The 12137-nt window shown below is 51.0% G+C and overlaps 1 protein-coding gene across 2 annotated transcripts; it reads left to right on the forward strand.

Annotated features, from left to right (window-relative positions):
• REM1 (RRAD and GEM like GTPase 1) lies at positions 1 to 9145 on the forward strand. 2 transcript variants are annotated; one of them, XM_012188065.4, is made up of 5 exons: positions 1 to 72; positions 1138 to 1515; positions 2591 to 2673; positions 6903 to 7104; positions 8537 to 9145. In XM_012188065.4, exons 2-5 carry the CDS (start codon positions 1176 to 1178, stop codon positions 8806 to 8808), a joined length of 897 nt encoding a protein of 298 aa, XP_012043455.1. In that variant the 5' UTR covers positions 1 to 72; positions 1138 to 1175; the 3' UTR covers positions 8809 to 9145.
• Positions 9146 to 12137: the final 2992 nt, after the last annotated feature.

Raw genomic sequence — 12137 nt, forward strand, 5'->3', positions numbered from 1 at the left:
GAGGCAGTGGTACAGCCTGGAGCACCGGGCAGCTGCGGCCGCCGAGGCCCCTGGATCCCTCCCCACTCCAAGGTAAAGGCCCACGCAGCCCGCCACCAACTTAGTCGAGTTGGAGCGGAGTTTTCTTAGACGTCTGTTTTGGTGGGGGGAGGGTGGTGGAGGAGGGCGGAAGGGTTCTGTCGCGCAAGCTGGGAGGAGGGGGCCCTCGAACCCGCCCCCTCGGGGTGAAGGTCCCCGGGTCTGGGGTCGGGAGAGCTGGATAGCCTGGGAACCCTCCAGGGATCTAGGGACTCGCACCCAGGACCCTCGGGACTGGGGAAGCTCGGACTCTGGGAATGCTATGCCCTCCTGGGCTCTGTGGGTCTCCTCTCCACCCACCCCTCTCCCCTCCGGGACCCCTTCTTGTCACCAGACCTGGGGTCTCGCTGCCTCTGAGCCCCGCCCTCCTACAGCAGCTGGAGGCCGTCGTGCCAGTCGCTCCTGAATTTTTCACGGAGGGGGCGGGCCGGACACGCTGTTCCCATGGCACCGGGGCTCTCGGGTTTCAGCCGGAGGGAAACCCCCACACCCCGACCCCCAGCCTTTGGCAGTACGGATTTGTCCTCCCGGGCCTCTTCCTCAGCTCTCCTGGGATGCAGCAGAAGTGAATTCCCCACCCCACCCCCGCCCCCAGCCAAGGGGCTCTCAACCCTCCTTGTACTCTCCAACCCCAATCCAACCTTGGGGAAGCGGAGGAGGGGGCAATTCAGGTGTCTTTCATGCACATGAGTCTCCTGTTCTGAATGCAGGGGGGCAGCTCTGTGCGCATGCTTGTGTGGACATCCTGTCTCCCTGCTGCCCTTCTGCCTTCTGCCCTTCTGTGTGTCTGGGGGGAGTGGGTCTTCCTCAAAGCATAGAAAGTGACCTCTGGGTGTGTATGCATGTGTGTGTTCACACATGCTCACCCCTCCTGGCCTGACCCAAGTTCACTCCGGGCCTGAAGCCAGAAAGCCCCCATCTGGAGGATCTGAGGTGCCACCTCCTCCCATCTGAACAAGAGAGGGCTCTGGAGGAAGCCTCAGCAGCGGTTCATCAGGACTCTACAGAAGGGGCTCAGAGCACCTCACCTGGCTCACCACCCACTCCCACTTCTTGCAGAAGGAAGGAAGGAAGGAAGGAAACCCCCCTTCCCAAGGATGACCCTAAATACTCAGCAAGAAGCAAAGACCCCCCTGCGTCGCCGAGCCAGCACTCCACTGCCCCTGTCCGCCCGGGGCCACCAGCCTGGCCTTCTGGGCACAGCACCTTCTACACAGTCCCAGCATCCCCGACTGGGCCAGTCAGTCTCCCTCAACGCCCCCACCCGGCAACCTTCACCTGCCCCCAACGGCTGGTCCTCTGAATCCAGCGACTCTGAAAGCTCTTGGGAGGCCCTCTATCGCGTGGTCCTGCTTGGAGATCCTGGTGTCGGGAAGACCAGTCTGGCCAGTCTCTTTGCAGGGAAGCAAGAGAGGGACCTCCACGAACAGCTGGGAGGTAGGGACCCTGTGGGCTGGGCTGGGCTGTGGTCGAAGGAGTCAAATCCCTGTCATCTGGGACATACGGCTGCCAAGGACCTTTGTATGGCTCCTGCCCTGCTCAACCCTAAGGGGCGTCATTCCCCCAGGCTTTGAAGTGAATGAGGCCCCCTAGAGCTGTGCAGGGCATAACCTGCACAAAGATATATAGGAGGGGGAATTCCTTGAATAGCGGCTGAGAAGTTAGCTAATTTCTCACGGACGAGAAGTGTATGCTTCATTTTCCTGTCATAAAGGAAACAATTCTGAGTTCCACAAGTCCCAGTTATAAAGAAACAGTGGACTTTCTCCCAATTCTCAGACCCTACCAGCCCCACAGTCCATGTCCACCATGACCTGCAGCCAAACTGAAATCCTGCCCGAAATGGAAACTCCCAGATTCTAAGTTTGGGGCCCTGGGTTCCTCTATTCCCAAGAGGCTCAGTGAACTGAGAGGGCTGGGGGTCCCAGGATGATGGGGATCAGGGACAGGACAGAGGAAATGAAGATGGGTCCCTTCAGGGCTGGTGGAAAGGACCCAGCATAAGTGTGTGTGTGGAGTGGGCAGGGGGAGGGGAGGCAGAGATGAGGTGGAGATATTCTGACCAGGCTCTTTCTCCAGCCTCGGTCGCGCAGAGTGAAAACCTATGTGAAAGGTCTATACATGTACACCGGTATGTACAACAGATGGGGAGACGGAGGTCTAGAGAGGGTGACGTGACCTTCTTGAAGCACACGCTAAGCCAGGGACAGAGCAGGACTGGGAGAATTCCCAGCCCCACTTTAACCCCACGGCTCCACATCCGTTCAGTCAAACCAACCAACAAAAGCTTTCTCAGCACCAACTGTGTGCCGGGCACTGTGCTGGGAGCTGGGGAGCCAGGACTCCTCCTGGCGCTTGTTGACCCATCAGGAGGAACAGACGTCAAACAAGTATAGTGAACACTTCAAGGAGAAGTGGAGGGCGCGATGTGACCCAAAAGAGGGGTTAGGAAGGGCTACACCCTTCCCCAGGCCTGCGTCTCCTCCCTGAAACCGGCTTTCTTCTTTTGCAGAAGATGTGTACGAGAGGACACTCACAGTGGATGGAGAGGACACCACGCTGCTGGTCATGGACACCTGGGAGGCTGAGAAGCTGGTATGGCACAGCAGGCAGGATTTGGGGGGAGGGGTGCTGAGGAAGATCTGAAGATACGGCAACCCACTCCAGTATTCTTGCCTGGGAGAATCCCATGGACAGAGGAGCCTGGCAGGCTACAGGGCCTGGGGTTGCACAGAGTCCGACACGACTGAGCAACTAAGCACAGCAGCAGTGCTGAGGCTAGTACCAGACTCCTGTCTTCTCATAGGACACCACAGAGCAGGGACAGGACAGGGCCCATCCTCAGCTCCTCATGGAGCCGTGGGTGGTACCCAAACCCACAGCTCCTCAGCAGCCTTTCCAACTGAAGCCAGAAGAACCTAATGACCCTGACCCTCTTTTCCCAGTCTATTCATCCCCTCCTGATAGCATCCCAGGATGTGCTTCTACCCCTGCAAACCTTCTGCTCACCCTCATCCCACTTCTGAGCACCCTCATCCCACTTCACCCACTCACATTGCACAGAGGAGGGAACACCCCCCCACACCACCATTCCTTTGTCTTACATATAGGCTTTCTGCAATTGGCTTACCCTCTCTGAGCTTCAGTTTTCTCACCTGATAAATGGGTGGATCATTCCTGTCTTCCTTACCAGCTAGTTTTTTTTTTAAACATTCTTATGCAGTTTCACAGAGGTAAGCACAGTTTGGAGCATGAAAAAAGTTGGTGAACACGAGTGAAGAATTGGCAATAAAGATGATTCTTATTAATCATAACTTGGTAGCTAGTGAAAAAAAGGACACCAAGGATGTCCCTCGCTAGCCCACTGCAAAGCAGGAAGAGAGCATCAGGCAAGGACATGTCCCCATGCTTTTTTTAACTTGCTGGAGTTCTTTTCTTCTTGCTATACAGGTGTGCTCACTGTAGAACCCTGAAGAAATACAACTAACCAAAGAGAAGGATCCAAAAATCACCTGGATCCCATCTCTCTAAGGGGTAGGCCCCTCCCCTAACACAGAGTGGGGCTTTAGAGGGACAGTGTTGGGTCATTGACAAGAATGGCTGACAGCTCCAGTGATAGGCCCAAATTTAGGGATGAAGGAGCTATGGACCAATTCCTTTTCATCAGCATAAAAGGAAACCCAGGTGCAAATGAACACCCTAAGAATGATGATGATTCTCTTAAGAGCAACTGACACTGATGGAGCACCCTCTTCCTGAGTGTCAGCCCCAAGTGCTAGGCACTAGACATATATATTATGATATTCAGTCGAGACAAAAACTTGAGTGAGTGTACTTCTGATTCTTATTCTATTGATGAGGAAATTAAAAGCTCAGAGAGGTTAAGTAACATGTCCAAAGTTCTCGGATAGCAAGTAGGATTCAAACTCAGACCTATAAAACCCCAAAGTTTGCACTCTTTTTAAAAATATTTGTTTATTTATTTGTTCTGACTGTGCAATGGCTTTCTCTAGTTACAGCAAATGGGACTACTCTTCACTGCAGTGAGTGGGCCTCTTATTGTGGTGGCTTCTCTTGTTGTGGAGCACAGGCTCTAGATGCAAGGGCTTCAGTAGCTATAGCACACAGGCTCAGCTGCCCTTCGGCCTGTGGGATCTTCCCAGATTAGGGATCCAACCTGTGCCCCCTGCATTAGCAGGTGGATTCTTAACCACTGGACCACCAGGGAAATCCAAGTTTGCACTCTTATGCACTAGGACTGCCCCTTTCTGTCCCCACTGGGAGCATTACCTTCTAAACCTCCATCCAAGGTTTACTCCTTGACTTGTTCATTAAGAAATACTGGTTGGTCCACACCTCAACCAAGGCAAGGGGAGGGCCAGGTGTGCAAGGCCCACCCCAGGGTCTGATCTTAGGTCCCTGCAGCCCCACTGCACATGGCCACCCTTGGGGTCATTCAGGTGGCGGCAGCCTTCAGGGTCCCACATACTTCTGCCCCAGTGGAAAGCCTTGGGGATCCAGTGACTGATTCATACCCCAAGCTATTTATTAAATAAAGAATAGAGAGAGGGAAGGAAAGAGGGAAGAGTAAGAGAGGGAGGGAAGAAGGGAGAAAGAAAGAAACATTGGTGGATACATACCATGGACCAGGACACTGGAGACCTAGGAGTGAATAAAGCAGACGTGTCCTCTGGCCTCATGCAGCTCACAGACTGGGGTCTGGAGAGGGTCCACTTTTTGGATACAGTTGAGAATCCTATGGGGCAGAGTCTAGGGACTTAAGAGTGATCAGACTGAGCGTCCCATTTGGGAGACAGAGTAGGAAGAATATTGGACTAGGTGGCAGAAATTGCCCAACTGTTGTGTGGCCTAAGAAAGTGTTTTCTTCTCGTCTGACCCTTGGTTTCCCTGCAGATTCCCTGGCCAGTGTCTGTGAAGGCATTTCCCAAAGAGGGTCCATGCAGCAGCAGCCTTATTGAAATAAGCATCCATTCTTTCCATCCTTGAGCTAGATGATTTTTTTTATGTCAGAGAGGCAAAATCTGACAGGATTTGGAGGGCTGTTGGTTCAACCAGTAGTACTTTAGCCTTGCTGTCCATCAGGGTCACCTGAAGGGTATTAAAAATCAGAGTCTCAAGTCTTACCCCAGACCTAATGAAATAGAACCTATAAAAGTGGAGTTCTGAATCTACATTTTTAATCAACCCTCAAGGGGTTCGTACCTACCAATCCATGTACCAACCAGCTTTTGTGATCCTAACACATAGCAAATCCTTCATAAATAAATATGTGCAATGAATGAATGAATGGTCATGACCTGCCCTCTCATTATACAGATGAAAAAACAGACTCAGAGAGAGAAAGGAACCTGTCCATAGTCAAAGCTAAGAACCAAGAATGAGAACCCACATCTGTCTGACTCAGTTCAGAGTTATCTGGGAAGGATCAGTATGACTATTGAGAACTTACCCCTTTGACAATAATGGATACCAAGGCCTCCCTACTTATCTACCTTATTTAGTTATCAGAAAACTTTCCTGGCTTTTTCGCCCCCTAACAAACAAGGCTTCCACCACACTCTGCATCTCCCACTCTTGCCCGCCGTCTTCTCTCCTGCTCAGCCTGCTCATCCTTTCTAACCCCACTTACCAGTCTACTTGGAAGTCCTCTCACACTCTGCCCAGTTGAGTTCTTGTGGTCTACCCCTGCCTCAAGCCCCATGGTTCTTACAGCCACTTGCCTATGCCTTTCTTAATGGTACTTATCACACTGCATTATATCTCCATTTCCATAGCATCCCTTCTTGACCATGAGCTTTTGGAGGGCAGGAACTGTGCCTTATTAAACACTTAGAAAGCTCGTACCCAGGTGGTTCAGTCTGAGTGCTGTCCCTGTCAAAAGACCATCATCCAAAACAGAATATCAAAATTATTTCAGTTCTTCCCTTTCCTTGTCTTGAAAGGACTTCACTTTTAAAATGCCCCTTGCCTCTCACCCACCTCCTTTCCTCACACCCACCATTGCTCCTCCAACTCTCCAAGACTATCCAGAAAAGTCCTCCCCAGAAGACAGCCTTCTGTCCTCACTTCTCTCCCTTCCTTTCTCTCTTAACTCTGGACTGCAAAAGGTCAAAAGAACTGTCCAGCAAGACCAGACCCTCCTCAAACCAGACAAAAGAGCTGAACAGGCAAAGCCAGAATGCTCTTTAGAAGGAACAGGAACCAAATAGATCTTTTGTCTCCAATGTTCTGCCTATGTGTGTGTGAAAGTCGCTCAGTTGTGTCCTACTCTTTGTGACCCCATGGACTGTAGCCAGGCTCCTCTGTCCATGGAATTCTCCAGGCCAGAATACTGGAGTGGGTAGCCTTTCCCTTCTCCAGGGGATCTTCTCAACTGAGAGATCGAGCCCAGGTCTCCCGCATTGCAGGCAGATTCTTTACCATCTGAGCCACCAGGGAATCCCAAGAATACTGGAGTGGGTAGCCTATCCCTTCTCCAGCAGATCTTCCTGACCCAGGAATCAAACCGGGGTCTCCTGCATTTCAGGCAGATTCTTTACCAGCTGAGCTACCAGGGAAGCCCCTCTGTCCCGCCTGTAGAAGGAATCAATGAATGAGAGAATGGAGCAAAGTAGTGCCATTAGCCAGATTTTTCAAGCAGAGAAACTGCAGCTCAGAAAGGATTGGTGGTTTCCCCAGGTGACTCAGGAAATTATGGCAGAATTTGCCCCCCAATCTGTCCCAAGTATAAACCTTAGCCCCATCCCACCCATTAGACCTTTCTCAGCTAGGGCCTCAGTACCCTCTGATTCCCTGCCCTGCAGGATGAAACCTGGAGCCAGGAGTCGTGCCTACAGGTGGGCAGTGCCTACGTCATCGTGTACTCCATCGCAGACAGGGGCAGCTTTGAGAGTGCCTCTGAGCTCCGCATCCAGCTGCGGCGCACACATCAGGCAAACCACGTGCCCATCATCCTGGTGGGCAACAAGGCAGATCTGGCACGCTGCCGAGAAGTCTCCGTGGAAGGTGAGCCCTCCACCCTCCTTCTCCGCCTTTCTCTCAGCCCCACTGTCACTGTGTCTCCTCCAGTTGCTCTTCCTCTCAGTAACTCGTGCTCCACCCCACACCTCCATCCCACCCCCCTAGCCACCTCCATCCTACATCTATTTGCCTAAACCTGAAAGCTACAAACCATTTTTGCCTCCTCTCTCACTCCTTCTAACCAGTCCCCAAATCCTGTCAAGTCCACTTCCCTTAACCCCACATTTCCTCCCCCTGCCATGCCCACAGCCTCTGCCCCATCCTGGCATCTCCACTTTAGCCTGGGCCAACCCTTACACTTCTCTGTCCCCATTCCATGGGTTCTCCTCACCAGCTGCCAGAGTTCTCCAGAACTAGAGCAGACTTTGTCGCTTCTCTGCCTAAAAATTCCCCTATGTGCCCCAGTGCCCTTAGTCAAAGACACAATTTACCAGGCATGACAGGCCCATTGCCTATAAGCTTTTCAGGGACTTATATCTGAGACCTGAAAAAGACAATTATTGGCTCCAAAATAGTTAGAAAATTATAAATTCAAATTTCACAGAGCTTTGTCTATAAAACATAATATTTGGTAGCCAGCAACTGCAAACCAAAATGTTTAAAGTTATATTTAAATTGTATTTAAAGTGGAATGGAGAATATTTTAATATGACTGATGTATCAGGTGAGACAGATACAGGTCTTTCTCAAGGTGCTGAGACTCTGGCTGAGGAAGGGCTGGGATGATCTAACTAGTAGGATGGGAATGAGGTTTATACTTTAGACAGATCGGGGGGCAAATGCTGCCATAATTCCCTGTGTCACCTTGGAAAAATCCCAAGATACAGATCTTAAAATGGCCCTACTCATAGGACAAAATCTAAAAACTATGGAAACTGAGACCTGAGCAGGGAAGCCAGTTCCACAAGGTCACTAGCCACTGAGGACTAGACCCCAGGGCCCTACATCCAGTCCAGTGGCATCCTGCAGTTGGAAGACCATATGCTTTATAACCAGACATCCCAAACTTCTGCAACATGCCCCCTGGGAGATTGTGTTAAATTGCAGGTTCCAAGCCTCACCTACAGAATCAGAATCTCCGTGGCTGGGTTCAGCAATCTTGCATTTTAACAAGCTCCCCCAGATAATTCTGATGCACAGATTAGACTCCTTCCCTGGCATTCAAGACTCTTCTTTGGGACCTAACTGCTCCCAACCTCCCTGTCTTCCCAGCCTCATTTCTGCCACTAGTATCAATCACTAGCCTGTGAACTAACTCCTCAAAGCCAGATTTACGTCTGAGTCCCCTGGCAGGGAGCACGAGGTATGGGGAAAGGAAAACTGTGCTTCCCAGTAGAAACTGACCACACCTTCTGCTACCTTTATCTCCTTTTTCCGGTTGTGGCTCTATCCCGGCTTATCTGACCCCGCCCCTCAGAGGGCCGCGCCTGCGCTGTGGTGTTCGACTGCAAGTTCATCGAGACGTCAGCCACGCTGCAGCACAACGTAGCGGAGCTCTTCGAAGGCGTGGTGCGCCAACTGCGCTTGCGCCGCCGGGACTGCGCAGCCGGGGAGCCACCCGCACCCAGACGAAGGGCGAGCCTAGGGCAGCGTGCTCGACGCTTCCTGGCTCGCTTGACAGCCCGTAGCGCACGCCGCCGGGCTCTCAAGGCCCGCTCCAAGTCCTGCCACAACCTGGCCGTGCTCTGAGGCCGCCCACCCGCCCTCCAAGGGGTGACGAGACATTGGGGTGCGTCCTAGGCTCCACTAGCACCACCGAGGGGCAGAGTCTTGGTGGTTAGAGTGTGTATCGTGGGTCTTGGCCGCCCGCTGCCCCAAGGGACAGAGCATCACCCCAGCCGCAGCTTCACAGACCTCTCTGCTCTAGGGAAGTGATGGACAGACTACGGGGCCAAAGCCTAAATTGGTTTTTTTATGCAGTGGTTTCTTTTTGTAAAAAAAAAAAAAAAAAAAGGCAAAAACTCTTTTGTCCTTGGGCTCTGGCCAACCCTCAGAAATGCCCCCACAATAAACCAGACGAAAAGGATCTCCTGTCTGAGTGCCCAGACCTCTTCTTTGGGGGCTCGTCCAGGTGTCTCCATGTCCTGCTTGCCCATGTACACAGGGCTGCAGATTGGGTTAGCCTGCTGACCTGGGTGTCAGGGTAGGGGCTTCCCTGGTGGCCCAGAATCTGCTTGCAATGCAGGAGACTCGGGTTCGATCCTTGGGTCAGGAAGATCCCCTGGAGAGGGGAATGGCAACTCACTCCAGTTTTCTTGCCTGGAGATTTCCACCCATGGTAACCCAACAAGTTGGACAGGACTGAGCGACTAACTTTCACTTTCTGGGTGTCAGGGTTAGTCAGTAAGATCACTGGAGAAATTGTATATTCAGGCTGCTCCCGGAACTGCTGGGCACAGCCCCTGCCCCACAACTCTGAGGGAGACCTAGGAGAGCACAAACACCCACAGTTCAGTGTAATAACCTATTTTCTCATTAATCTATTTTTTAGTTTAAATCCACAAAATATTCTCTGAAAGGAATTTTAGCCTGCACCCTAGCAATATAATAGCTGGTGTTTGTTGGGAGCTGACTGGATTCTAAGCTGTCACAACAATTAATCTTCACAACCCATGTTTAGTTAGAAAACAGAGGAACAAACAGTGGAGGCTTATGCTGCAGATCACACAGCTGCTCTAAGTGAAGTTGCCAGAATTCAGTCCAGGCTTGTGAGACTATAAGGCTGGGCCCAGCTTATCCATAGTTCTCTTGATGGTGATGGTGTTCAGTCACTAAATCACGTTCAACTCTTTGTGACCGCCATAGACTGCAGCATGCCAGGCTTCCTTGTCCCTCATATCTCCCACCATTCTCTTGGAGAATGTGACAAAAAAACTATAGACTCTCAGGAAATAGACTTTCAAACACAGTTTTGCATACAGTATAAAGGGGGTGAGTGGACTCCATGAAATTCAATCCGTTAATCCGCAGGATGGACCTGCAATGTAATCCAACTCACTCATTTTTGCAGCTGTGGCAATTGAAGCCCAGAGAGGGAAGTGAGTGCCCCAGAGCCACCCAGCCAGTGAGAGTAAGGACCAGACCCCAGAGCCCAGCCTTCTCCTACGTCTGTGTGAGAAGTAGGAGGGAATGAGGCATCCAGTCTGGCTGGGGATGGGCCTTTGGGGTCAGGTCAGGAGTTTCCAGCCTAAGGGGAAGTGGTGTCACACTACTTTGAGAGAAGAACAAGATGCAAACGGTTTGGACCATTGTGTCCCTGATGCCTGACACCCCTGCCCCCGTCCAGCTGCCTGCTCAGATGCCTCAGCCCCACACGTGGGCCAAGTCCCTGCTGCCAGGACACCAAAGCACAGGGAGGCGAGCCACCATGTCCTCCAGCTATGACCTGCCCCCACCCCAATCTTGCTGGTGGGCAGTGATGGCAAACTTTCCTGTCCCAACCTCAGCCTGGGGAAGCGAAAAGGAGGAGGGTCTTCCCCACCCCAAGCGGTCTCTGGAGGCCTGTGGTCATGGGGGAGGGGCTATCCTTGTGGAAAGTTGGCAGAGACAGCCGGCAGCAGGCGGGAGAGTGGAAAAATGATATCAAACCCGGAAAATGCAGGCCGGATGGAGGGCCCAAGCCGGCCCTGGGAGGTGGGAAGGAGGGAGGGAAGGAGGAGGCCCCACAGACTGAGAAAAGAAGAGGGCCGGGAGAGAGCACAGGAGCTGGTTTGGGAAAACCTGGGCACAGTCACCACGATTCCTTCTTTTCTTCATCAACAGTTATTAATTGAGGGCCTACTAAGTACAGGGCAGAGTGCCAGATTCTAGGGAGACAGTGGTGAACAGAAGGACTAGGGTGTTACTCCCTGGAACGCACTAGAAAGCAAGTATACGTTTAAAATAATTACAAACTGATAAGGCACTAAAAATCAGGGTGGTCATGAAAATAATCCCATTCTCTCAGTTCACAGATGGGGACATTTGAGGGCCAGAAAGCAAGAGGAAGCTACTTAGATTGTGGAGAAAATTGTTGAGACCAGGATTAGGGGGAGGAAGTGGAGGGAAAATGAAAGAAACAGTTGCAGACTGCATACAAGGTTGGGTATGCAGCCAACACAGCAAGACAACACAGTGGTGGAGGGCATGGACCCTAAACCAGGGGTTTGGTGTTCAGCCCCTGCCCCCTCCATCTCTCTGTGCCTTAGTTTTCCCATCCAAAAATGAGATCCGTGCCAGTTCCTTCCCTCAGGATTGATTGGAGGATTAAATGACTTACGATGTGTGAAGGATTTATAACAGTTCCTGTGTCTAGGAAGATTCAGCAAAAGCTGGTTCTTGCTATCATATCTTAAAACCTTCGGGAAAAAACCTGTGTCATCACAGGAGATTACTACTCATAGTAGTAAATATTTGCTGAATCGATTTATTAACCAATCTGTAAAGGGGCCCTTCCAATCCCAATCTCTCGGATTCTAAGAGTCTGTGAATAAGGCATGGCTGGGAAAGCATGCCAGAAAGCCACAATATTCCTCCCAGGGACATGGCCTATGACAGTTTAGAGAGTTCTTTCTCAGACATAAAAACAAACCAAAAAAAAAAAAAACCCCAAAGCTAACTTTGTTTTAGCTCTTTCTATGTAGTAGGCCCCATGTTCCATATTTGGTACACATTTTCTCATTTCATCATCACCATCTACTTAATAGTTATCATTAAGTAACATAACAGATGAGCACACTGAGGCTAAGAGAACCGAAGAAATTTGTCCAAAGCCACACGGCAAGAAAGGGTAGTCAGGATTCACAACCAGATAAGTTGTCAAGAGGCAGGTAGGAACTGCCATCTTCATTGTACATATGGGGAAACGGAGGCCCAGAGAAAGGAGAATTGCCCAAGGTTACGTAATAATAACAGAAAACAGTTTCTTCACTCTTATCATGTATCAGGTACTGTGCTAAGTGCTTTTCATATATTAAATCCTCAAAACGGGTCATATCATAGTTTCTCCAGTTTTCAGATGGAGAAACTATAGCAGAGAG

The sequence above is a fragment of the Ovis aries genome, chromosome 13, assembly GCF_016772045.2.
Source record: "Ovis aries strain OAR_USU_Benz2616 breed Rambouillet chromosome 13, ARS-UI_Ramb_v3.0, whole genome shotgun sequence".
In the NCBI taxonomy this organism is placed as follows: Eukaryota; Metazoa; Chordata; class Mammalia; order Artiodactyla; family Bovidae; genus Ovis; species Ovis aries.

Excerpts from the sequence above, each read along its gene's own strand:
- REM1 (XM_012188065.4), top strand. The coding sequence starts at position 1,176 with ATGACCCTAAATACTCAGCAAGAAGCAAAGACCCCCCTGCGTCGCCGA. Across the intron at positions 2,674-6,902 it reads CCTGGGAGGCTGAGAAGCTG|GATGAAACCTGGAGCCAGGA; the intron begins GTATGGCACAGC and ends CCTGCCCTGCAG. Across the intron at positions 7,105-8,536 it reads CCGAGAAGTCTCCGTGGAAG|AGGGCCGCGCCTGCGCTGTG; the intron begins GTGAGCCCTCCA and ends CCCGCCCCTCAG.